Below are 22,927 nucleotides of genomic sequence, written 5' to 3'. Positions count from 1 at the left end.
GCCTGGCTTTCTTATTTCAGGAGCTGCCCTCTCTGTCTAATGAGGTGGAGAACCCAATAAAAAATTAGCCATGCACTCCTAATGAACTTTTAAATCTCTCCAAGGTGATTATGAATTCCGTGGTTCGAGGGACAGAACAAAGGAGCTCAAGGCACAGGACGAGTGGGAGCGAGGCAGGAGGGTGACACTGTCCATGGTGCCACTGTCCAGGGTGTCACTGTCCAGGGTGACACTGTCCAGGGCTCGCTCTCCAGGTGTGACTTGGGAAAAAAACCTGCTCACCTGGCCAGGATCCAGCTCCCAGCTGGAGAAAACACCATGGACACTGAGGGTAAAGCTTTTTTTTTTTCCTTTTTCCCTTCTTTCCTGCCTATTTTTACTTTTTTTTCCTTTTTTTTTTCCTTTTCTCTCTTTTTTCCCCCATGGATGCTGTTTGCTTCCTGGGAACTGACTGAGGGCCTAAGTTCACATTCCCTCGATTTTTTTTCTCCTTTCCAGTGAAGTTTTGGCAGTTTGTATCCACTGCCAAGACTTGCTTGGTTGTCTGGTTGTCCAGGCTCCCCGTTTGGAGCTGCAGCTGCTGTTCCTGTGGGGGAACTCGTTAGGAGTTTGGGGATTTACAAATTCCCAGTTCCCCAAATGTCTGGCACTTCCAGCACCAGCTGTAGGTGTGGACATGGCCCAGGTTGGTACCAGGCTCCAGCAGCAGATGGACTTTCCTGCCTTTTCCTCCAGCACATATTGCAGACCCATCTCTGCTCCTGTCTTCTGTCCTAAGACATTCCTAAATGTTGAAGCAGCCTTTGACTGGGAAGTGTTTTCTTTCTGGATCAGCCATGGAGGGATCTGACAATCTAAATAAACAGGAAAGAACTGTTGGTGACGAGTTGCTTCGGTGATGGGGTGAGAAAAGGAAGTGGGCAAAACATCAAGAACTTGAATTTGGATGCAAAAATGTGTAATTCAAAACATAGATGTGTATAAACCTTATAGGACTAGGGGGAATGGCTTCCCACTGCCACAAGGCAGGGATGGATGGGATTTTGGGAAGGAATTGTTCCCTGGCAGGGTGGGCAGGCCCTGGCACAGGGTGCCCAGAGCAGCTGGGGCTGTCCCTGGATCCCTGGCAGTGCCCAAGGCCAGGCTGGACATTGGGGCTGGGAGCAGCCTGGGACAGTGGAAGGTGTCCCTGCCCATGGCAGGGGGTGGGATGAGATGATTTGAAGGTCCTTTCCAACCCAAACCCAAAATCATTTTCATCACTTTAATAATCTCTTCCTGAACTCAGCCCTATGCCCATCACACTTTTCCCTTTGAATTACATGAGAATGAAGCAGTGTCTCTGTTCCCTTTAGGAAGCCCTGGAAATCCACAACCCTCAGTTCATCTCTCGCTCCCAGAAGAGGCTGAAGAGGCTGGAGCTCATGGTGCAGCTGAGGAGGGCCCAGCAGAGGGAGGCTCCTCCCAGCACCCCCGCAGCGCTCGTTCGCAAGCTCTCCACATCCACTGCCAGCAGAAAGAAGCACTTCACCATCCCCGACCCTCTCAGTGGTGAGTTGTGACCAGCAGCAGGTCTGTGGCTGCCTTTGAAATCCTGTATGGAATTGCCATATCAAATTTGGGAAGAGACACAGGAGCGGCTGTTCCTGGCTCACCCTCCAGCATCTGTCCAGATGCTGCTGGCAGGAAATCCCAGCAGCTCAGAGATGGGTTAGTGAGGATGAGGAGCTTTCTGTGCTCTGTGGCAGCTGGGAGAGACCTCCTTGGGGACTTCTTGTCACTGTCACATGCAGTTGTGTTCTTCAGGATGGTGCAGTTGCTGCTGGCTGTGGGGGTGATGGCAATAAATGGAATTCATCCTCTCCCAGCTCACAGAATGACCAGTTTGGGGACAGAGGTGACAGCAGGTGGGATTTGGGATAGGAGCCCCAGCTTCAGGTGTGGCCTTGCCACTTGCCTCAGAAATCCCAGGGCTGGGAAAGAGCTCTGGTCTGCCCAGCCCTGCTAAATCAAGGTATCCAAACTCTGTGATTTCCTAATTGAAGCTGATTAGGTTGTGACAAACAGCCTCAACCCCCAGTGAGGGACCCCCATCTCTCCCTCACAGCCCATACCACACCTCTGTAAATGTTATCTAAGCACAAGATGTTAAACAAATTGCTTTTCTTTTTCTTTTCTTTTTTCTTTTTTTTTTAATTGCCATCTGGATGTTAATTAATTCAGTTGACTAAAGAACAAAGATTTATTTGATTGATTGGCATTCCTCTTTACATCTTGGTTTTAAATCGGTGCCTGCTTGAAGATACATTATTCTACTGAAAAGCAATTTAGTTGAAAAGATTAAACAAACTAGAAAAGACACCTGGAGGATGCAGGTGTGGGAATATTTGATGTCCTCAACCCTGGGAAGCACAAAGAGGTTTTTGGCTCCGTGGGGAATGACAATGGGTGCAGGAGAGGTGGGTGCAGCCCCATTTCAGGGTTCTTGGAGATGCCTGGAGAATTCCACCTTCCAGTGGTGGTGTGACAGGGTCTGTCCTACATCAGAGACCTACTGGGTTTTTATAGTGAGAGCTAAATAAACACAAGGAAACACAGCACAAAGCATGAATTCTATCTTAAAGACTCAATAGAATTAATTCACCATTTCAATTATCCAAGTTAATTTACCTGGAATCAGATCTCTCAGGGCTGTGCAGTGTGAGGACTCACGAGCTCTGCCAGCAGCAGTGGCACAGACCAGGAGTTTGTCATCTGTCTTAGAGGAAGTGGCAAAAATCTCCCCCTTTTTTCTGATCATCTTTGAAGGTCCCCCAAACCACTCTGCAAATACTTTAGGAAAAGAAAAAAAATGAAAGACGAAACCTATTTCTCCTGAAATTATAATGAAATCTTAATCTTTCTGCTTGCTTAATGAGTAATAAAATCACAATATTGAAATATATTCATTAATTATTGAAGTTAATGATTATTTCCATCTTTTGGTAGTTAGTCATTAAAGGTAAATTTGTCTAAAGAGAATCTTTGGTTTCTGTAACTCACCTGCCTTTGTGTAGCCACATGTGGTTTTCTGTTTGTGAGATGTTAATATCTTTATAATGACAGGAGTGTCCCATGTCTGTTATTTAAGCAGAACTGGAGTTAACACTGGAAATCCAAGATGCCTGGATAAAGCACAGCCCTGTAGGCTGCAGTACAGAGGGTTCTGGAGGACTGTGCTGAGCTTGCTCTGAGTCCTGGCAATTGATCTTTTAGGATTTGTGGGGGTGGATGCTGCTGTGCAGCAGGATTGGTATCATCTGTGAGACCCAGAGTGGGGGATTTTTTTTTTTCCTCACCCAGGGCACTGGATGTCTCTGTGCTTCTGATGTCTCTGCTGATGACATCCATTTATTGCTGATGGATGCATTTATAGGGAATCTACCAGCAAATCTCTTAGTGGAGAAAGGATGCTCCATCCCCAGAAAGCCTTGGCACAGGCAAAGTCTTCATGGAATGGTTTGGGTGGGAAGAGACCTTAAAGATAATTTCATTCCACCCCCTGCTGTGGGTAAGGACACCTTCCACTATCCCAGGTTGCTCCAAGCCCCATCCAGCCTGGCCTTGGACACTTCCAGGGATCCAGGGGCAGCCACAGCTTCTCCATTCTCTTAAGAAATCTCTGCCAAATGCAGAGATTCCCTCCCACAGCTTTCCTGCTCTCAGGAATCAGGCTGCTCCTTCACAGCAACACCCCCTGGAACAGCACTGGAAGTTGGAGGGTAAAAGGATGACCTGGGAACGTGCTTAAGCATTCAGGCTTGTATTGATGACACCTCTGGGTTCCAGGCTGTGATCTTGTGGTTGTTTGTTGATCATTTCCTTCCTTTCTCGTTTTTTTTTTTTTTCTTCTCTTTCCTGATGTCTTAGGATTTGTGGAGGTGAAGCTCTTCACGGCTCTGAGGTTCACAGGGCTCATTGGCAGCACACCCTCACACATTTTCCAAAGGGCTTTTTCCCAGGAGCAGGTTGGTTGATGGGTTTAATTTCCACTGACCCTGCCAGAGTGACCCTGAGGATGGATCAGAGCCCAAGGCTGGGCAGCCACAGCAGGTCATGAAGCACACTTAGCTCAAGCACTGACTGTAACTGCAGTTATCCAACTAATTTTCCACCTCAAGAGGACATTCCCTGCCCAGTTCCCTGTGTGCCCACACAGGAGGGTGGCCCAGGGTGGGGAGAGGTGGGTGCCTGCTTTTATTCAGGTGGAAATGGGGCCTAAACTGCAGCCCGAGGTGTTTTGTTGAGTTTGCTGCACTTATCTCTCTCTGAAATAAGCTTGGTACCTGTGCTTCTCTCTGGTCTTGCAGCTTTTATTCCAATGAAATAATTTACACCCAGAGCAAAGACCTGCAGAGATTTTTCTCTCTCCCAGAGAGATTATTCTAGCAGCCTAAAACATCTTTATTGATAATATGAAATTATTGACTAGCAGGGTTTCCCCATGTTTTGACAGTGTTGTTACAACCTTAGTTCCTTGTAAGAGTAAGAAATAATTGGCATTCAACATCATTTCCATATAAATACCAACATCTGTGCAGTTCCCATTTACCTTCCTGTGCTCAAAACCCCGAGTTGTTTACCAGTTTTTAATTGTCCTTCACGAGTGGGGTTTTACGAAGCACTGAAAGTAATCTCAGGAAAATGAAAATGTTTATCCTGCACAAGATTTTATCATCACAAGAGCTCTTTGAAGGCACAGAACCTGCAAATCTCAGGCAGCCTTTGTGCTATGTAATGGGTACTGCTAAATTTTGAGAGTGCTAATTAGCCCAAGATAGACAACTCTGCTGTTGACTGTGTCGAACAAATTAGAGATCCCACTGTGACGAACTGAATAGAAACAATGTTCAAATAACTGCATTTAAATCTCCAAAACCCGTAATGTAATTACTGCAGTGACAGGACTACCAGCTGTTTATAGGCCTTTAAATCTGCATAACGAACAGCCCTGTGATCTTGGTGTGCACCGACACTTTTGGAGGTTTTACACAATTCCTCAGGCACATTTGGGGATTTTTTCCCTACCTTCCCTTTTCCTGCCCTTTGAGGGGGTGGTGGTTCAGTGGAATTGGCCATATAAGTTGAAGGTTTTCCTTCAACCCCACAGTGGGACCTGCTGAGTTCCTCTGGATTTACATCCAAACCCTCTGTCTTTAGTAATATCTTGGAAACAATTTATATCTCTTCAGTCATGCTTCTAAACCTTCCCCAAAAGTTTTTTTTTGGAACTGCAGGAGCCTGGAGGGCGAGGATTGCTGTTTGCTTGGGTTTTCCAGGGGTGGGTTTCTCCCCTGTGCCAGGGAGGTTTTTATTTGGACTGAGGGAGGAGAAGGTGGCAATCAGGGAATTTGCAATAATCCTGCAGCCACTCAGGTGTATTCTTGTGGTCTTCACACTGGTGCTCGGCTGTGACTTGATTTGGGTTCTTTTCCAGGTCCCTTTTCCCCATTAAAACTTTTAATAGTGCCACCCATTCTTCTGATCTTTTTGGCTGGCAGCTCTGAATAAAGCCTAAGCTGCAGTCAGGCAAAGGAATTAGGGAGAGGAATGACCTGTTCTGAAGATATTATTAAACTCATATTAATTCTGCCCCACCTTCCTTAAAACTGCTATTTTTGGGGAAAAAAAAAAAACTTCTTAAGATTATATGCTGTAATGAAATTAGAAAGATTTAGGAAGGCCAGGTGAGATGCTCATTTTTTAATTTTTTTATAAAATCCATGAATATATAAGTATCATTTGGATAGAGAGGACTGAAATCTCCAACATCATCCCCAAAATTAATTCAATATGAAAATGTTTTCATAAACCTCTCAACACTACTGCTTTTTAGAGGTATTAGTGCTGTTTTCCATAAAGACTGAAATATTGAGGAGGGGCAGAAGTCCCAGTAGTAGCAGGAGAGACCTGAACAGCTGGAAAACCTGGGAACCACCTTCTTGTGGGTGCTCTTGGGGCAAGGAGCACTTGTGAGCTTCAGGATTTCTGTGGGGTGAGCAGGAGCCCAGGCAGCCTTACCCTCAACCCTTTAACTCATGGATTATTGCATTTTGTATAAATAACACCAAACCCTCATGTCCTGAAGCAATTCAGTGCATGAAGTCACTGACAGAGGATGTGCAAAGTCTGGGCAGCACCCCTGGGTGCAGGCACTGCTTTACATTCCCTGGATGAATTCCCAGGAAAATCCTATGGGCATGCCGAGCTCAACATCACCTCCACATCTATCTTAGATTCAATGCTAATTTATTTTTTAGGGGACTGTTGATTTAAAAACCCCCAGTGTTTAAAAATATGTTCTGTGTCGTAGGATTTCTCTGGGCAAATGGGTTTTTGGTGAATTATTTTTTCAGTTCACTAAAAAAGCAGATAAATTAGAGAACTACCACCAGCAGTGCTTTGCTTTTCACACACCCTCAAAGGCACATTTTAGCTCCTACCAAACTTTGAGAATTCACATTCATGTTAGAAGAAAACGTGTCTATATTCTCTATATTTTGATGAATTTTGTCACCGTTTTACTCTTCTAAGTGCTCCAGTGATTTAGTGGTAAATAGGAAGTCAGGGGCTGCTTCCAACACAATCATTTTATCTGTTCTCTGTCTAAATATTTACTGACTTCCCAAGCAGGAGAGTTACTCATCCTCGTGGAGGTGCAGTTTAGCATTAATTACAATATATTACAAGGACGACCCATTTACATTCATTTACAGCTTGCTGAGGTGGAGATGTGAGACCACTTGTCAATGCCAGAAACTCAGGAGTTTCACAGGGTTTCAACAAAACACCAATGAGGTGATTCAGTCCTCTCTGTCTAAGCCTTTCTTTAGCTGTGGTGCATCCCTGGAAATGCTGAAGGTCTGCTCAGAACTCCCTTCTTTTCCCTCAGTCACAACGGTTGTCTCCAAAAGTCCTCCAAGGCTATGAAATCTGATAAGGAGCGTTGATAAGGAACTGCTAAAACACAATTTAGAAGCTTATCAGCTTGGGGAATTGTCCACCTCGTGGCCCATTTGATCTTTGCTTGGTAGGAAAGGGCTTTAATTCAGGTCTTCACGATGAGCTTGGCAGGTTGTTACAGCTGCTCTTCCCCTTTGAAATGCACTTTCTTCTCGGTGCAAGGATTAACAACTATCTAAACGCACACATGACTTTTATTTTCTCATTTCTACCCCTTTTTTATTTACTTCTTATTTAACTTTTGAATCCTAATCCTACAATCCATCAAGGATTAGCCTTAGTTCTGCTTGATGTTTGCATGTGATTTTTCTTCTCGTAAATAGCAAGCTGGGAGGTGCTGCAGGAATGTTTAGCCATGAGAATTAACCTCGAGGCTCCACGCTGCTTCACAAAGGGAATTTTTAGAACCGAGGTGGATTTATTATTTTCTTGAAGGATTCTCCCCAGAGTCTCTTTTGAATCCATCCCTTCAAAGCCCTGCCACAGCCACGTATCTTGTTCCAGGCAGAACCACGGCAGGGATGGGTCTGATGCCCTTCTGTGCCAGCAGGAGAGGATAATTCTGGAGCAACAGCACCTGCACAGCTCCCAGCCTCTGTGCTGCTTCCCAGAAATGGAAAACAGAGGCCACCCTGTCTTAGGGACTTGTAGGAAAAACACAGATTATTTTATCAGGCTGTATGGGATAGGAACTGGGTCTGCAAATCTCTGGATGGGTTTTTCCTGTTCTGGTGGCTACACAAAGAGGTCTGGAATGTAAAAGTGTCATCATGCCCCATCCCTGGAAGTGTTCAAAGCCAGGTTGGACAGGGCTTGGAGCAACCTGGGACAGTGGAAGGTGTCCCTGGGTCACAGGCAGTCTGCTCCCTGCACTTTCAGGGTTATTTGGACAGCAACAGCATCCAAGTGTTTATTCCTTTTAAGTGAATCAACATGTAAATGAGCATTAGAACTAATAAATAAAAGACAAATGATGTTTTCCTAGCAAATTGAGCATGTGGCTTGTGTGTACTGAAGATTTAACAAGGATGATTAAGTGTAGACGACTGCTGAGTGGGGGAAAGTCAGTCCTGAGGCAGAGGAGGCTTCAGAGCCTCTCTCCTTTCTCAATTTGAGCTTTGGAAACTGCACCAGTTCAGAACTGAAACTGCTGCAGAGCTCCCTTTGATTTTTGATTGGAGGGATGGCTGAGAGACTTGGGATTGTTCAGCCTGGAAAAGGGTCCAGACACCTCAGAGCCCCTTCCAGGGCCTAGATGGGCTCCAATGGGAGAGGGACTTGGGTCAAGGGCTGGAGGGACAGGACACAGGGAATGGCTTCCCTCTGCCAGAGGGCAGGGATGGATGGGATATTGGGCAGGAATTGTTCCCTGGGAGGGTGGGCAGGCCCTGGCACAGGGTGCCCAGAGCAGCTGGGGCTGCCCCTGGATCCCTGGCAGTGCCCAAGGCCAGGCTGGACATTGGGGCTTGGAGCAGCCTGGGACAGTGGGAGGTGTCCCTGCCCATGGCAGGGGTGGAATGGGATGGGCTTTATGGTCCCTCCCACCCAAACCATTCTGGGATTCCATGAATTTTACAGAGAGATACAACAGTGATGTCATTTATTTCCTGGCTTCCCACCTTGTACAAACACCCTCCCTTCCCATTCAGGACCCATTTTTGCAAGGAAGGTGTTAAAATCACCTGCTCCCGAGAGCCACCAACTGCTCAGATCAGTAATTATTTTCTTGCATCCCGGGAAATGCTGATTGGAATTATCACAGACCTCTTCATACTTGACCAGGAAGGAGTAATGTCATTTGCCTCTTTCTGAAGCTCAGAGAATTATCCACAGCCCTGCAAAACAGGTGTAAATTGGATCAGAAATTACCATACCAGAGCAGGTTCCTGACACACCAAGGAGGCAGACAGGGTGCAACTGCCTGCAGGAACCTGTGAGGAGGATTTGGAGAGATTGGGAGGTTTGGATCTGGCCTTAAGCTTTCATAACTTTAACCAGAAATGGTAAATCACGGCTCCATGGAAGATGACATTTGAGATTTCAGTAAAAGCAGATCCCTCCAGTACTAACTTTATTTTCTCTCTGCCAGACAACCTCTTCAAACCAAAGGAAAGAGTCATTCCTGAGAAGGAGATGCACATGAGATCTAAAAGGTACAAATCCCTCTGGTTTAGAGTTTGTTCTGCTGTATCACCTTAGATTTGGGTAGCCCTGCTCTTTGAGCAGCCCTTTTCCAGCAGGTTCTGACAGCATGGGGCACCCATGGCATGGAAACCAAATCCTCAGCAGCTACCTCATGTTGAACTCCCAAAAACGGAAGCAGTGAGGTCACTCAGGATTTTTTTTTCCTCCTGATTATGGCACAGAGGATGGGAATGACAGCAAATTATGAGGAATGTGGTGTCTGAGTTTTAACTGCACTTCATGCAAGGGAAGCTGCAAAAGCCACCATGAGGAATTCATCCTTGTCTTAAGATGTGTCCCATTCCTCTTCTCCAAAATGCAATCCCCAGCCAAAACAGGGTGCTTCAAGAACTTGCAATTGCAAAACATTATGAGGGAAAACCACAACTAAACTAAAGGCTTTGTGCTCATGCAAAACCAGGAATGCTGGGAAGGGAGGTCCAGCTTTCTCTTCCAAATCCTGGGAATTTTATCATTGATTTTAATGGGAAAAGATCAGACCAGGAGTCACCTTCTTAATGGCAACTCCCGTTATTTTTAAAATGGGAAGATTGTGTTCTTCTTGGTAAAAAGTGTTCCTAATGACAGAGAAAAAATGTTAACAGTTTAGAGTCTTATAATGATGGTTTTCTTATATTTTAGAAAATGACTTGGAAGTGATTGCTGGGTATTAATTGTGTGACATAAATAAAAAAAAAAAAAAAAAAAAAAAAAAAAGTACAGGCCAGATTCTGGTTTGAATTATGTTGCTGGAAATGGAAACCAACTCTACTGAGCTCCTGAGAAGCTACTGCGTTGAAATCACCTACACCCATCTCTTTCTTTACTTTTTTTATTCCAAAATCAGAATTTTCAACAAGATTCAAAACAAGCCAGATTGCATATCAAACCATGATTGTTAATAATTTATACTTCTCATGCCGTAAATCTAATTCAAGTACTTAGAGATGCCCATTACAAGTATTGCATGGAAGGCAAACATTCCCTACAGGGAAAATCAATTATTTGTGAGCCCCAGGGATGAGATGAACTCCACTTTCTGAATTCCTGACAGGATTTATGACAATTTACCTGAGGTTAAAAAGAAACAGGAAGAGAAGCAGAAGCGGATCATCATCCAGAGTAACAGGCTGCGTGTGGAGATGTTTAAAAAGGTAAAGAATTCCTGTTGTTTCTGGAGCAAATGGACCCAGTAAATTTGAAGTCTGGGATGCCAACACCACCTCACCTCCAGTATCACTAAAGATTTCTATCACCTCATGGATTTTAACAGTATTTTAAAGCACTTTTCACCTTTTTTTTTCCTAGCAATTACTGGACCAGCTCCTTCACAGAAACACGGAGTGACAAAGGAGTCTCTTGCCCATCATCCTAATTGGATCTTGAATGCCTTTGACTGCTAGATAAGCCATAAAATTAACTGTTATCTCAATTACCTGGAGGTATTTTTCTTATCTTTGGCTCTTTGTATAAAGAAAGATCATTTATGTTTCAATTGAAATTTTAAGGCATCTTTCAAGTAATCAAAAACAGCTTAAAGGGGAGCACAGCTGTTCCAGAGCATCACCTTTTGGTCAGTTCACCCAGAGGAAATAATTTTAAGAATTTTTAATGCAAATACCGAATTACAGGGGTATTATTTATCTTAATCTTTTTTAAAAAGTACACTTCTCCACAGCAATAGCACCGCATTTGTAAGATGTGGAAAACTTACTTCTCCAAAGTATTTTATTAATTGATTTCGTGTGCGTGAAATCCTTGAAGAAAACTGTTATTTGTTATGTTTAGGAACCAGTTGAAATAGCATTTACCACATCATCAGAGCAGCAGCAGTTTCACATTAATACTTAACATTCCAAAAGGGACCAATATTTCAGCTTTCTGAAGAACTCCATTCCTGTTCATAGAGTGAAACTACCTAGCAAGCTCTCCCATTAAAAAACAATATTTAAAAATTTGTTTGTAACACTTTTTTTCACGTTTTTCATTGTCACATACGTTTAACTCCACTTCTGTGAGCGTGAAGTATTTATAGAAATGGCAGATGAAGGAGTGGTGCCAAGAGGGATGTTTGCATCAAAACTCATAGAACTCAAACCAGCTGTCATGTTTCCTCCCCAAAAAATATTTAAATCTTTATTTGTACATGTTGGAAGTAAAAACAAGCAGCTCACAAACCGATGGAGTTTATTTATGGAATAAAGTATGAGGATAATATTGATCCAACCGCTGTGTTTTTATTTGGTGCTGTTAAATATAACACAATTATTGAAACTGCCTGAGAAGTCGTGCCTTTGTACCCACAAATCCCAGGGGAAAATAATACTGCCCCTAAAAATCATTGCAAGTGTTAAACTTCGCTGCACAAAGTTTGAGGAGGGGTTTGAATGAGGCTGGAATTTGGCCTTTGATAGTTCTGCTTTGTTTTTCTAATCCAGCCTGAGATGTAAGGTCAGGATTTTTGGAAGAGGGGGATGTTTGTGAGCCACTGGGATAACCTCCAGCTGGGTGACCTGTGCTGGACACCAGGACCTGGGTATATTTTGTGCTCTGTTTCTGTTGGATTATTCTGCCTTCTTGTGTTTCAGCTTCCCAGCTAACGTAGCAATAATGCTGTTAATTTTTGCTCGCAGAGAAGACAGAGACCTGTTGAACAAATATATTGCATTCCAGATAGGCATCCCCAAAAACTCATCAACAGTTCAATCCATTGGGAGAGGATGTGGAAGGTGAGGCAGTGGGGAAGGACCTGCCAGGGTTCTTCCCTGAAAAGCACCTTTTTAACCAAGGAAGTCATTGAGTACTGGAAACCAAAGCCAAGGCAGGAGCATAGGTGACTCCAAGTAGAACTCAGAAAAGGGATACAAGAAGAATTATCTTTGAAGCTTTTATTCACTTTTAGCTCACTACAACCACTATTTCCTATAGGATCAGTGCCCAAATCCCCTTTGAATTTAGTAGGAACTGATAATTTTTCCCCCTTGAGTCCTCACTCTCTGATTTTTTGACTTCAGGAAAATGCAGCTTTGGTTCATCAAGTCTGTACCTTCAGGTGCATTATTTCCTGCACATCTGTGAGATGGAGGAATTTTATTTACATTTCACCCTACTTTAGTGTACACCCTCAGGCTTGCCTGGAGTCTCACCCCAAAGCCACAGCAAGATATTTTGGCATGGAGAGAAAATATTTGGAGTCTGGTATTCATGGAGGACACAGCAAAATAATCCCTTCCCAGGTCAGGGATGTCCCCTGGGCTGGGACTGACACCAGAAGGGACCCCCAAAACTTTTACCACTTCTTCTCTGGAAGAGAGGAAGAGACAGGATCTTCCTCAGTGGGAGTAAGAGTATTTTCCATGGAAATCAGGCATTTATCCTGCAGGATACCCAGGAATTCAAGGGAGATGGTTTAATCTACCTGCCATAGTGTGTCCCTACTCCATGCCCATATGTAAATGTATGTAAATAAATATGTGTATCTGACATGCTTCCCACTCTCTGGCTGGGAATATCCAGCAGAGGAGCTTGATATTCCTTGGAAATCATTGCACCCAGGTGATCCTTGTGAGGAAATGAATGATGTGAGCATTTCCTGGGAAGAACAGCACAGGCTTCAGGTGGGATTTCACCCCTTGGCACCATCATGGATGGCCTGAGCAGGGAGTGGCATCTCCACTGACCTGGTTTCCTCTCCCTCCTTGGGAACAGAGTACAACACCCATCTGCTGCATCCTCACCTCCCTGGCTCACAGCATGAAGCCAAGTGCATCAGTCAAAGAAAAAAATCCTCTGGGTTTGTAGAAGGGTTATTTCCAAATGTTTTTATTTTCTCTAAACATGATTTTTAAAACCTACAGGACGAATCTGCAGCAGTCTGAGGTGGGATTTCCTTTGTACAAATAAGCTGGTGAGGAAAATGCATGGTGCAAATCACTGTCTGGGAATGTTTTACATGGTACAAAACCTGTGCTTCAGAAAACCAAAAATTAGCTCTGTTGCAAACCTAATTTCTCTTTCAGGGCCTGAGAAAAGAAGGTATCTAGTAATGGATCCAGCAAACAATTCTGACATTCATTTCAGCTCTACAATCCAGTCATTGTGACAGAAAATGGACTGTGCAGGAAAATGTCACCTCAGGAAAACAGGAGCCTCCCAGGCATAGCCCTGGACAAGCAGGCATCAGCTTAAGGAAGTTCGGAGTTAGGGAATAAGTGGTGGGATCTCCCTTTGGACTTGCAGGCACTTCAAAGAGCCCATCTGCCAGCAGGTAACAGGAAAATCAGAGGTGACCCACACTTGTCAAGCTGGAATTTTCCTTCTTGTTGGGAAAACTTGAGGATTGAGTTCAAGTTCTCTGGGTGTTGGTGCTGTGCCTTTGGGAGGGACACATCAGGATTCATAACAATGTTGGTTTGGGGGAGATTTGGGATGGTTTGGGGGTGTTCAGGCACAGAGCCTGGGTGGACTTGTCAGCACATTGCCTTGGCATTGTCCCTCCCAAACACAAAACCTCCCCATAGGGTTGGGATTCTGCATTGATGGAAATGAAGCCCACATGGGGAATGATCAGATTTGAGGTGAGCAAGACGTGGTGTTTGGTTGCTTGCTGGCATCATTAATCTCATCTGACAGAAATATCTCATGAAGGGTTGGAAGTCATTGTAACGTAAAGGACTGAGGGTTCCAGCGTTCTGGGGATTTATTTAAACCCAAATATTTTCCTGTGTATGTGTATGCAAGTCATTAGTTACATCTTGGAGTTTACTCAGCTGCTCAGAGAGATGAGGAGAATGTCTGGGTGAGATTTTTGAGGGGTTTTATTGTTGAGTATCTGGGCCTGGTCACGTTAGTGTAATGTTTTCTGGGAGAGAGCTGATTTACAAGGAAAACAACACACAAAAGCAGGGATAAAGTTCCTGGCAGCCCTCTCCAGAGGAAACCATTCCCTGATACAGCCCTTGCAGCAAGGCTAAAAATACAGCTTGCCTCATCTGCAGGGGTGTTTGCCCCTTTGACTGCAGGGACAGAAGTGCCTGTGTGCTTTGAGGGATGGGTAATTATCTCCCCAGGAGCACTGAGTGGCTGCTTGTCCCTGCTGGAGCCCATCAGGACACAGGGCTGTCCCACAGGGTCACGTTTCTCCCGGCGCTGTCACTCCGGCCTCTGTAGTTCGTTGTTGGTTTGGGATGTGGCCGGATCCTGTGGGATGCCCTCCCTGGGCCCCCCCCCGTCCAGGCCACAGCTCAGCACCAGGAAATGGGGGTTGGAGGAGTCCCAACCCCAGCTGCAACCATTCCCTTGAATAAAAGGGCATTTATTTCAACTGAAATGCAAATTCACCTGAGCATAAAACCAGATCTGAATGAAAGAAGCTACAGAAAATCTATCAAATTTACTGTCAGTAGAGGGGCTCAGTGCCTGTATGGAAATATTTATTAAGCTTTGGTTTAAATATGTGTCTATTTACACCAAAATCACAATAAACCTTGCCCAAAATCCTTATCAGAGAGAGGAGCCTGTGCTGCTCATTGAGTTGTGCCACTCTCTGCCCATGGAGAAGGAGGTGCCAGTGCTGGGCACTGGAAGGGGAACTTGTTTCCCAGCTGGAGGTGTTTTGGGAGGTTATGGTTTTGTCTCTCGTAATTTCAGTTTAGCTGTGACAAAGCTGTTGGAATAAGCTTGCCATGTACATTGGGAAAGGATCCTTCCCTGGGAGGGTGGGCAGGCCCTGGCACAGGGTGCCCAGAGCAGCTGGGGCTGCCCCTGGATCCCTGGCAGTGCCCAAGGCCAGGCTGGACATTGGGGCTTGGAGCAGCCTGGGACAGTGGGAGGTGTCCCTGCCCATGGCACTGGATGAGCTTTAAAGTCCCTCCCAACCCAAACCATTCCATGGTTCTATTTGAAACCTTATTTTTATGTAGAGAATATAAAGCATCCTCTCTTTTTTTTTTTTTTTTCAGGTCAGGAATTTTACTTTTCCTAGTTCTCCTTGGCTCTGTACCAAAGCTGTGGGAGGCAGAATTACTTAATACTCATTTTAGATGACCCACAGAATAAGATAATGAGGTGTATCATCTCCCTACCAGCTGCAGAGTGATTAAAAAGTAAAAATAAAAAAAGGAGAAGAAACTGCACCAATTTTCTCATGGTACACACAGTTATTTAAAATGATATAAAACAGAAGTGCAATGAGCTGCTTGAGGATGGTGCTGCATAGATAGGAATGTGTAAAAGAGCTCCTAATTGCAGAAATTTGGTGGATATTTAAAAAAAAAAATCACAGTGATGTATTTTTAGACTTCATGTTTAAAATATTTTTATTTTGTGCAGTATCTTACCAGGACTAGACTTCAGTTAATACATAATTATGGGATGCAAACCCTGTCACACAGAGGCTGCTCCGTGGTTCCAGGGTTATTGCAGGTCTGCCACTGGCTTGAGAAATTGGTATAAAATAGCAAAAAACCTTTTGGAATCCACTTTATCTTCAACTTCTTGCTTGGGGCATCTGCTGTTTCACCATCTAAAGGCCTCTTGCAGCTGTGCCTGAATGGGGAGACATCCTTTTAAATTTCATGTTTCTGTGGTTTTCCAGAACTTTCTGTTGTTAAAGTGAGCACTTGGTATCCATGCTGTGGGGAAATTAATAAAAATCCTGGCCAAAGGGTGGTGAGGGGAACAGTGTCCAGTCTGAGTATGGGCTAATTTTCTCATTGCCCTGATAATGGTGTCTGGAAGGAAGGTCCCTCAGCAGTCATTTAATTAATTGTGATATATAACTGTGGCCAGGGAGGCAAACAAGAACCATATTGAGAACAGGAGTCTGGTTTTGTAACTGGGTTGTCCTCTGAAATTGTGGCACTGTGGAAGGAGGCAGGGAAATACTCTGCAGACAGATTTTGCCATGATTTGGGGGAGAAATGATGAGAAAAGAGCAATGTTCTGGTTAAATCCCAGGCTGGCTGCACGTGCAGCTGCCTGAGGAGGGAACAAGCAGTGCCCTCAGGGACAGCAATGCCTGGGCTTGAACAGTCCCAGAGTCACAGCATGCTTTGTGTTGGGAGAGACCTTAAATCCTGGCCAGTGCCACCCCTGCCACGGGCAGGGACACCTTCCACTGTGCCAGCCTGCTCCAATCCCTGTCCAGGCCTTGGACACTTCCAGGGATCCAGGGGCAGCCACAGCTGCTCTGGGAATTCCATCCCAGCCCCTCACCATCCTCACAGGGAACAATTCCTTCCCAATATCCCATCTATCCCTGCCCTCTGGCAGTGGAAGCCATTCCCCGTGCCCTGTCCCTCCATGCCTTGTCCCCAGTCCCTCTCCAGCTCTCCTGGAGCCCCTTTAGGCCTTGAAGGAGTTTTAAGTTCTCCCTGGATCCTCCTCTTCTCCAGGTGAACACCCCCAGCTCTCCCAGCCAGAGCAGGGAGCTCCACCCCACTGTTGCTGGGATTATTTAGGTTGGAAAAGCCCTCTATGACCATCAAGCCTCTGAGCCCAGCAGTACCAAATCCAGCACTAAACCACGTCCCCAAGTGCCACCTCACATCCCCCACAATCCCTGATGCCAGCCCCGTCCTCCCCAGCCCTGCAGTGATGTCAGGGGCAGGGAGCCACCGGTTGTAGAGTTCCAATTTTTGGGGCATAACCCAGATCCTGGGTATGATACCCACATGAGTTCTCCGTGAGTAATGCTGTTCCAAGGAGTACCAAAGGAATTAGTCACGAATCCCCACTTAGTGGTGCCAAATCTATCCTCAACTTGTGACGCTGCTGGGAGCACTTCTCTCATTTTGGGGTTTGCCATTAGGTGAAAATACAACTTTGAGGACTCACTGGCTTGTACAGAATGAGGGAATGGCCCAAGTTAAACTGCGTGAAAGATGGATAATTATGGGCTGCCTGCTCTGTCTGACACCATTAGCTGATGTTACAAATCCAACATTTTACTCCTGTTTGTTGTACTGCAGAGAGGTTTCACTTGCTGTGTTTGGGGCTCAGAGTTGTGCAACAGAACCTAACAGAAAATGCCAACAATAAAGGAGCTCTGTTTCATTCTTCCCTTCATAAATAACAGGAGATTAAGACCTAATTGATTTCATTCTTCCGTGATGGATACCACAGTAATTTTTAATGATTTCTCTCAAGTTTCCCATTAGGAATATTTATTTTTCTTTAAAAATGCCCCCAAATATGCTGTTTTCCTAATTTACTGTCCCAGCTTTTATGATGATGGATGTTGCATTGTTCTGTGGTTTGCAGAGGGCTAGACAGGAATATTAAAAATATACGACTTCATAATTTTTAGTCTGAGTTGAATGCTGTCCTCTTGTGAGACATGTAAAAATTTGTGGCTTTTTTTCTTCCTTTTGTTTTCAGGGAGACAGTGAAATTTGAGGCAACAGATCAAAGCCCTTATTCTCAATGTCTAGTCTGGTGTAAAAAAACCAACCCCCCTCACATATTTAATGGGTTATTTGTTGGATTTAAAGGGATTTTAGCACAGGACACCTTCCTGATGTATTGTCAGGAATGTCCTGTTTGATATAAGGATCTTGCTGGAAAATCATCACTTCTCAGTATTGAAATTAGTGGGAAAACTTAAAATTGTGTTTATTCCCCCTTGGAGGTTTAGGGCTGTGCAGACATCCCAAAGGTTGCTTGCTTATTTGTTTGGGTTTTATGAGGGTATTTCTTATGTGCTACTAAAACAGAAGAATGTTCATCTCGTGGGGTTTTTCCCTCTTCCTGGAGGAAGGCTGGAAGAAGAAAATGTTGATGGGTGATCTGGTGCGGGGTAAAGCTGGGAACCAGGGAATCACAGAAAATCCCAGGTTGGAAGGAACCCACAAGGATCACTGAGTGCAACCCCTGGCCCTGCACAGACCCCCCAGCAATCCCACCCTGGGCATCCCTGGCAGCGCTGTCCCAGCGCTCCTGGAGCTCTGGCAGCCTCGGGGCTGTGCCCATTCCCTGGGGAGCCTGGGCAGTGCCCAGCACCCTCTGGGGGAAGAACCTTTCCCTGATCTCCAACCTAAACCTCCCCTGAGACAGCTCCAGCCGTTCCCTGTGTCCTGTTCCTGTCACAGATTGGAGCTGTCCCTCAGGAGGAGCTGCAGACCCCCATGAGGTCTCCCCTCAGTCTCCTCCAGCTGAACAAACCCAGAGACCTCAGGTGCTCCTCATGTGGCCCCTCCAAACCCTTCCTCACCTTCACAGCTCTCCTTTGGATACTCTTCTGATAGCTTTGTACCCTGAGCCCCACATTCCTGGGATATTGAGGCTGTAGGGTCAGGGTTTGGGGGTGCAGGGGTGCCCCAAGGTGGGCAGGGTGCTGGTGATGTCTGTGCTCACGGAGAGCTCGGTGTTTGCCTGACCGAGGGTTTGTGCTGCAGGAAAAGAATGTGTGAGGTTTGGGGTTTTATGTTTTAACTGCTGAAGAATTTCGGGGTTGCTGTTGTTGCTGTTCAGGTCCTGTATCCTTGCAGTGCTGGGTTTCTTTGTTTGCTCTTCCCTAAGCTCCTCTTGGCTTTTTCACCCCTGGCCCCGTGACAGCCGCCTGCAACGGGCTCTGTGCAGTTCCCTCTAAAGAAGTGCATGGAGCTTAATCACCATTAAGGCAGAGCTTGCTCCCCTGCCTTGCTAGAGGAAAGGAGCTGCTTTCCAAAATTATATTGCCCGTGGAGCAGCAGGATAAACTGGGCAGGGAAAACAGGAGAACAGGAATGTGATGAGCCCGTGGCACTCAGCATCAGCCCTGCTGTCCTTCTTCCAGGTACAAACGATGCTGGCAGGGAGTGCTCTCCAAATACAGCTGAATGGAAGGGGTTTGCTCTCTCTGATTGTGGTTTATCCCTGAAACAGACTGAAAATCCCACACGTCATTTATTAAATGTGTAAAGAAATCCAGAATGGCTTCGTCAGTTTTGTTTATGCTTGAATTTAATGTTAAAGTGCTTTGTCACTCAGACAAGGTAGGAGTTGGTTTAGTTTTTCTCTTTATTAAAAAACAAATCCAGAAACATTTCAGTTTCAGTGTTTAATTCCATGTTCTAGCCTGTTGATTTGCCATAGTGGTTCAAGGCTCTCTACAAATGCAAAGGACCATGTTACTCCAAATAGTTCCACAAAATCCCACTTTCCTAAGTGTGTCCTTTTCACTGTGCAGCAAGGGAGAAACTTGAGTCAATCCTTGGTTCTGAAAGGCAGAGAATCATGGAATGCTTTGGGTTGGAAGAGACCTTAAAGCCCATCCAGGCCCACCCCCTGCCATGGGCAGGGACACCTTCCACTGTCCCAGGTGCTCCAAGCCCCATCCAACCTGGCCTTGGGCACTGCCAGGGATGGAAGAGCCACAGGAGAAGTCTGTCATTGTCACTGAGCTCTGTTGGATCCCAGCTGGGCACTGGGAGCCCTTTATTTTGGATGAACAAATGGACCAGGGCCTCATGGCCAGTGGAGGAACCAGTTCTGGCTGGAGCCAGGCACCGACTGCTCTGCCCCCTCTTGCTGTTCCCAGCTGCATTGGCCAACACAGCTCTGGGACAGAAATTCCAGATGAATCCAGTATTATGGGACCTTTAGGACACAAAGAGAAAAACATAACCAAAGGAGAGGAAGGTAGGGATGTATTTATTGATAACAGAACAGTGAGATTGCTGATCTCACATTGCATTTCCTGGGCTTCACAGCCTGGTGAGGACTCACTGTGCTGCTCAGGACAGCTCAGCAGCTCCTCAAGGCATGCACAGAGGGTGGAAGCCTGCCCTTGGAGAGTGGGAAATCCATAGAATCCATCTCTCAAGTATGTGCAGCAACAGGATTTACAGCCAGGGTTTGATTTCAGTGCTCAGCCCTGGTGGATGCTCTTCCATGTCTGAGTACTGGGACAGAGGTCTGCAGAGCAGAGCAGCGCTCTGTGGCTAAAGGTCAGGCTGAATCGTGCTCTATCTATGCCTGTTAATTATAGAGGACTGTAATCTGCCACTGCAGTCACAATTCAGCAGGATCTTGATTGTGGAGAGAGTTAATGAAGTGAGGGAAGACTGGAGACACAAAGTCTCAGCAGCTGGCTGGGGGGACACACAGATTTCAAAGGGAAGAGCTTTTTTGTTTTGTTTTGTTTACTCTAAGAAGGAAAAACTTTAGCCTGGAGGCCCCAAAACTGGAGATCCCTGTAGCTAAGCCCAGACAAGTCCTCATGCATTTTGGCACATAGGGGAATAAAAAAAAAAAATTTGGATAATACTCAATGTTGTGATTACAGTGAGGTTTCCTGGATAGCCAAGAGGGGATCACAGCTGATCTGGGAAGATGTGAGAGCAGTGTTACAGAGGTGCTTTCTGCCCAGCAGAACCTCTTATCCTGAAATAGTTCAGCTCTCTGAGGTGGCTTATCCTCTCTTCATTTAACTCCAGCTGTAACACAAGGGATGCAAATCCTGCTCTGTCAGAGCAGGCCAGCAGACAGCTTTCCTTTTCCTCCTTTTTTTTTCCTTTTCCTCCTTTTCCTTTTCTCATACTCCACAACCCATAGCATACCATAACCCATCTGACAATTAATATTAATTTGTTACCTCGCCTTGGAGCTAATGCCACCAAAGCATTACAGTATCAGTCTGGAGGATTTATTTACACTTAATCCATTGTCTCTCCACTCCTTATGTTTTCTCTGTTGTCTCCATCAGTCACTAATTCCTTCTCAAAACTCCTTTAACCAAGGGGAACTAATGGAAATTCACATTTCCCTCAGTGCATCCTCCTCCTTGCTGGTGTGTGTGTGTTGATCTCGTTCCCAGGTAAGTTATTCCACACTGCTCCCTTCCTTATTGCTCCCTTCTGGACTGACCTTTCCAGCGCCATGTGAACCAAAGCTCCTGCATGGATCGCTAATTTGATAAGCACACGCCCGGCCGGCCGCCTGTGTTGTCACACGGTCAAATATTCATCCTTCCAAATCGCGAGTGCCCTTTACATCGAGTTATTTCCACACCTAAATGCAAAGTAAGAGCTGAGCTACTGCGCTGTGCCCTGTGGCAGTGACACAGGGACAAGGCGGGGGCAGGTGGGAGAGCTGGGGAGGGAGAAGGGTTCTGCTTCGGGAATGACAACAGCGAGCGATGAATGCAGGGCACATTCCTGCGCACCCTGTCAGCATCTCCAATTCTCACATTCTCCGGCTGAAAAAAGCGTGTTCAAGTGTTTCCGAACCACTCCCGGGGGGAAGCGAGGGCCGCGCAGTCTGGAGGTGCGCCTGAAGAGGGCTCCTGATAGGATCTGGGAGATCCTTGTCGCTTCATTCCTTGGATATTCCTCCGGCCACGGGTGACCCGGAGCCCCAGGGCGAGATATTCATGCACACACCTCAAAGCACAGCGGTGTTCCAGCAGCAGGATTTGTTCTCTCCAGCTTGTGGGTAGTGCCTGGCTCGCTTTTCCTGCAGAGGCTCAAAGCCAAAAGCAAACCAAGCACCCAGCATGTGCCAGGCTCTGTCTGTAGTAACAGAGATAAAAGGGTGCTGTGTCAGGCTCTCCTTGCCCAAGGAGGTAAAAATGAGGAGTAAAAAGAGGATTTAGCCGTTCTTACGCTGTTGCTATTGCAGGATAGCCCTGAACTAGCACAGAGTGGAGGGGATGCTTTGGAAGGAAAAGTTTATTGGGGCTGAAGTGAAGAAAAACGAATTATATAAGGTAAGGAGGTTAGGGAGGATAAAAATGAAGGGGGGGAAGCATAAAGAAGGAGCAGCAAAAAATAAAAAGGTAAAAACAACCCCAAAAGCAGTGAGACACCTGCACACACACCCCTCCCTCCGTTCCTCTTCCCCTGAGAGTGCTAAAGAACAGGGATGGATGGATGGATGGATGGATGGATGGATGGATGGATGGATGGATGGATGGATGGATGGATGGATGGAAAGCCATAGCCCATGGGAATAACCTGGATAATTGGGGCTGTGGCCCTCTTTGAAGCAGCCACACAACCGGGATGCAATTTTCATTTCCTGCAGGGAAACTCGGCCTTGTTCTTCTGAAGCGGATAAACCAAACCTTGTAAAACTAATTGTGAGAGGCACTTTGACATGAGAAATTCAAAGGCCAGGCCTGGCCTCTCCCCTGCACACCCCAGTGAAGCAGGGGCACTTCCCATTACCTGCCCTGTGCCTGGAGGGTCTTTTTTTCCCAAGAGAATTTTGAAACGGAGGTAAAATTGTGCTGTTGTTCTCCAGAGGTAGCTGTAATTCAGTAGCATTCCTACATGGATGTTGTTAATAAAATAGTTGGGGCTCTCTGGTGATAAATTATCAATTTATCAGTTTCAAGGCCATAAAATTAGAGTGGTAAAAGGCAACAATTCTTTTCTGGTAAAGTTTTTGGGGGAAGAGGAGAAACTTTGATAATATCTACTTCATTCATGCTAATGAATGACCAAGATATAATTGGCTCCACATTTTCTGCTAGCAAATATTGTTTCTCAGATAAAAGTAGTACCACTGAAAAGAAAAGCCTTGTGGGATTACCAAAACCCTATTTAGAAGTCTTTAGCTGCCTTTAACTGACTTTTTTTTCTTTTTAATGGGAAAAATACCTTCAAAGACACTAAAGATGTCTACATGGCTTTTACGGTGGCCTTCCACAAAGGAGTTTTCTGTTTGAATTTTAATGTTTTTAACCAATGTTCTGTGTGGGGCACATATGTCCTTAATGAGAGAGTTGATAGAGTTCATTAGTTTATATCTGAGGGAT

General features: G+C 45.5%; 1 protein-coding gene across 1 annotated transcript in view; it reads left to right on the top strand.

Annotated features, from left to right (window-relative positions):
* The window catches only part of LOC309575682 ((E2-independent) E3 ubiquitin-conjugating enzyme FATS), a gene marked incomplete at both ends in the record, with an annotated part of 128,959 nt that extends 118,426 nt beyond the window's left edge, over window positions 1–10,533 (top strand). Inside the window, 5 exons of the mRNA XM_082286370.1 lie at window positions 105–331; window positions 1,356–1,551; window positions 9,092–9,155; window positions 10,241–10,340; window positions 10,495–10,533. Coding sequence (XP_082142496.1) covers window positions 105–331; window positions 1,356–1,551; window positions 9,092–9,155; window positions 10,241–10,340; window positions 10,495–10,533 — 626 coding nt within the window. The remainder of the gene's footprint in view (window positions 1–104; window positions 332–1,355; window positions 1,552–9,091; window positions 9,156–10,240; window positions 10,341–10,494) is intronic.
* Window positions 10,534–22,927: the final 12,394 nt, after the last annotated feature.

The sequence above is a fragment of the Coloeus monedula genome, assembly GCF_965178545.1.
Source record: "Coloeus monedula genome assembly, chromosome: 8".
Lineage (NCBI taxonomy): Eukaryota > Metazoa > Chordata > Aves > Passeriformes > Corvidae > Coloeus > Coloeus monedula.
Note: the sequence above shows the minus strand (reverse complement) of the source record. Positions and strands in the feature narration are given on the sequence as shown.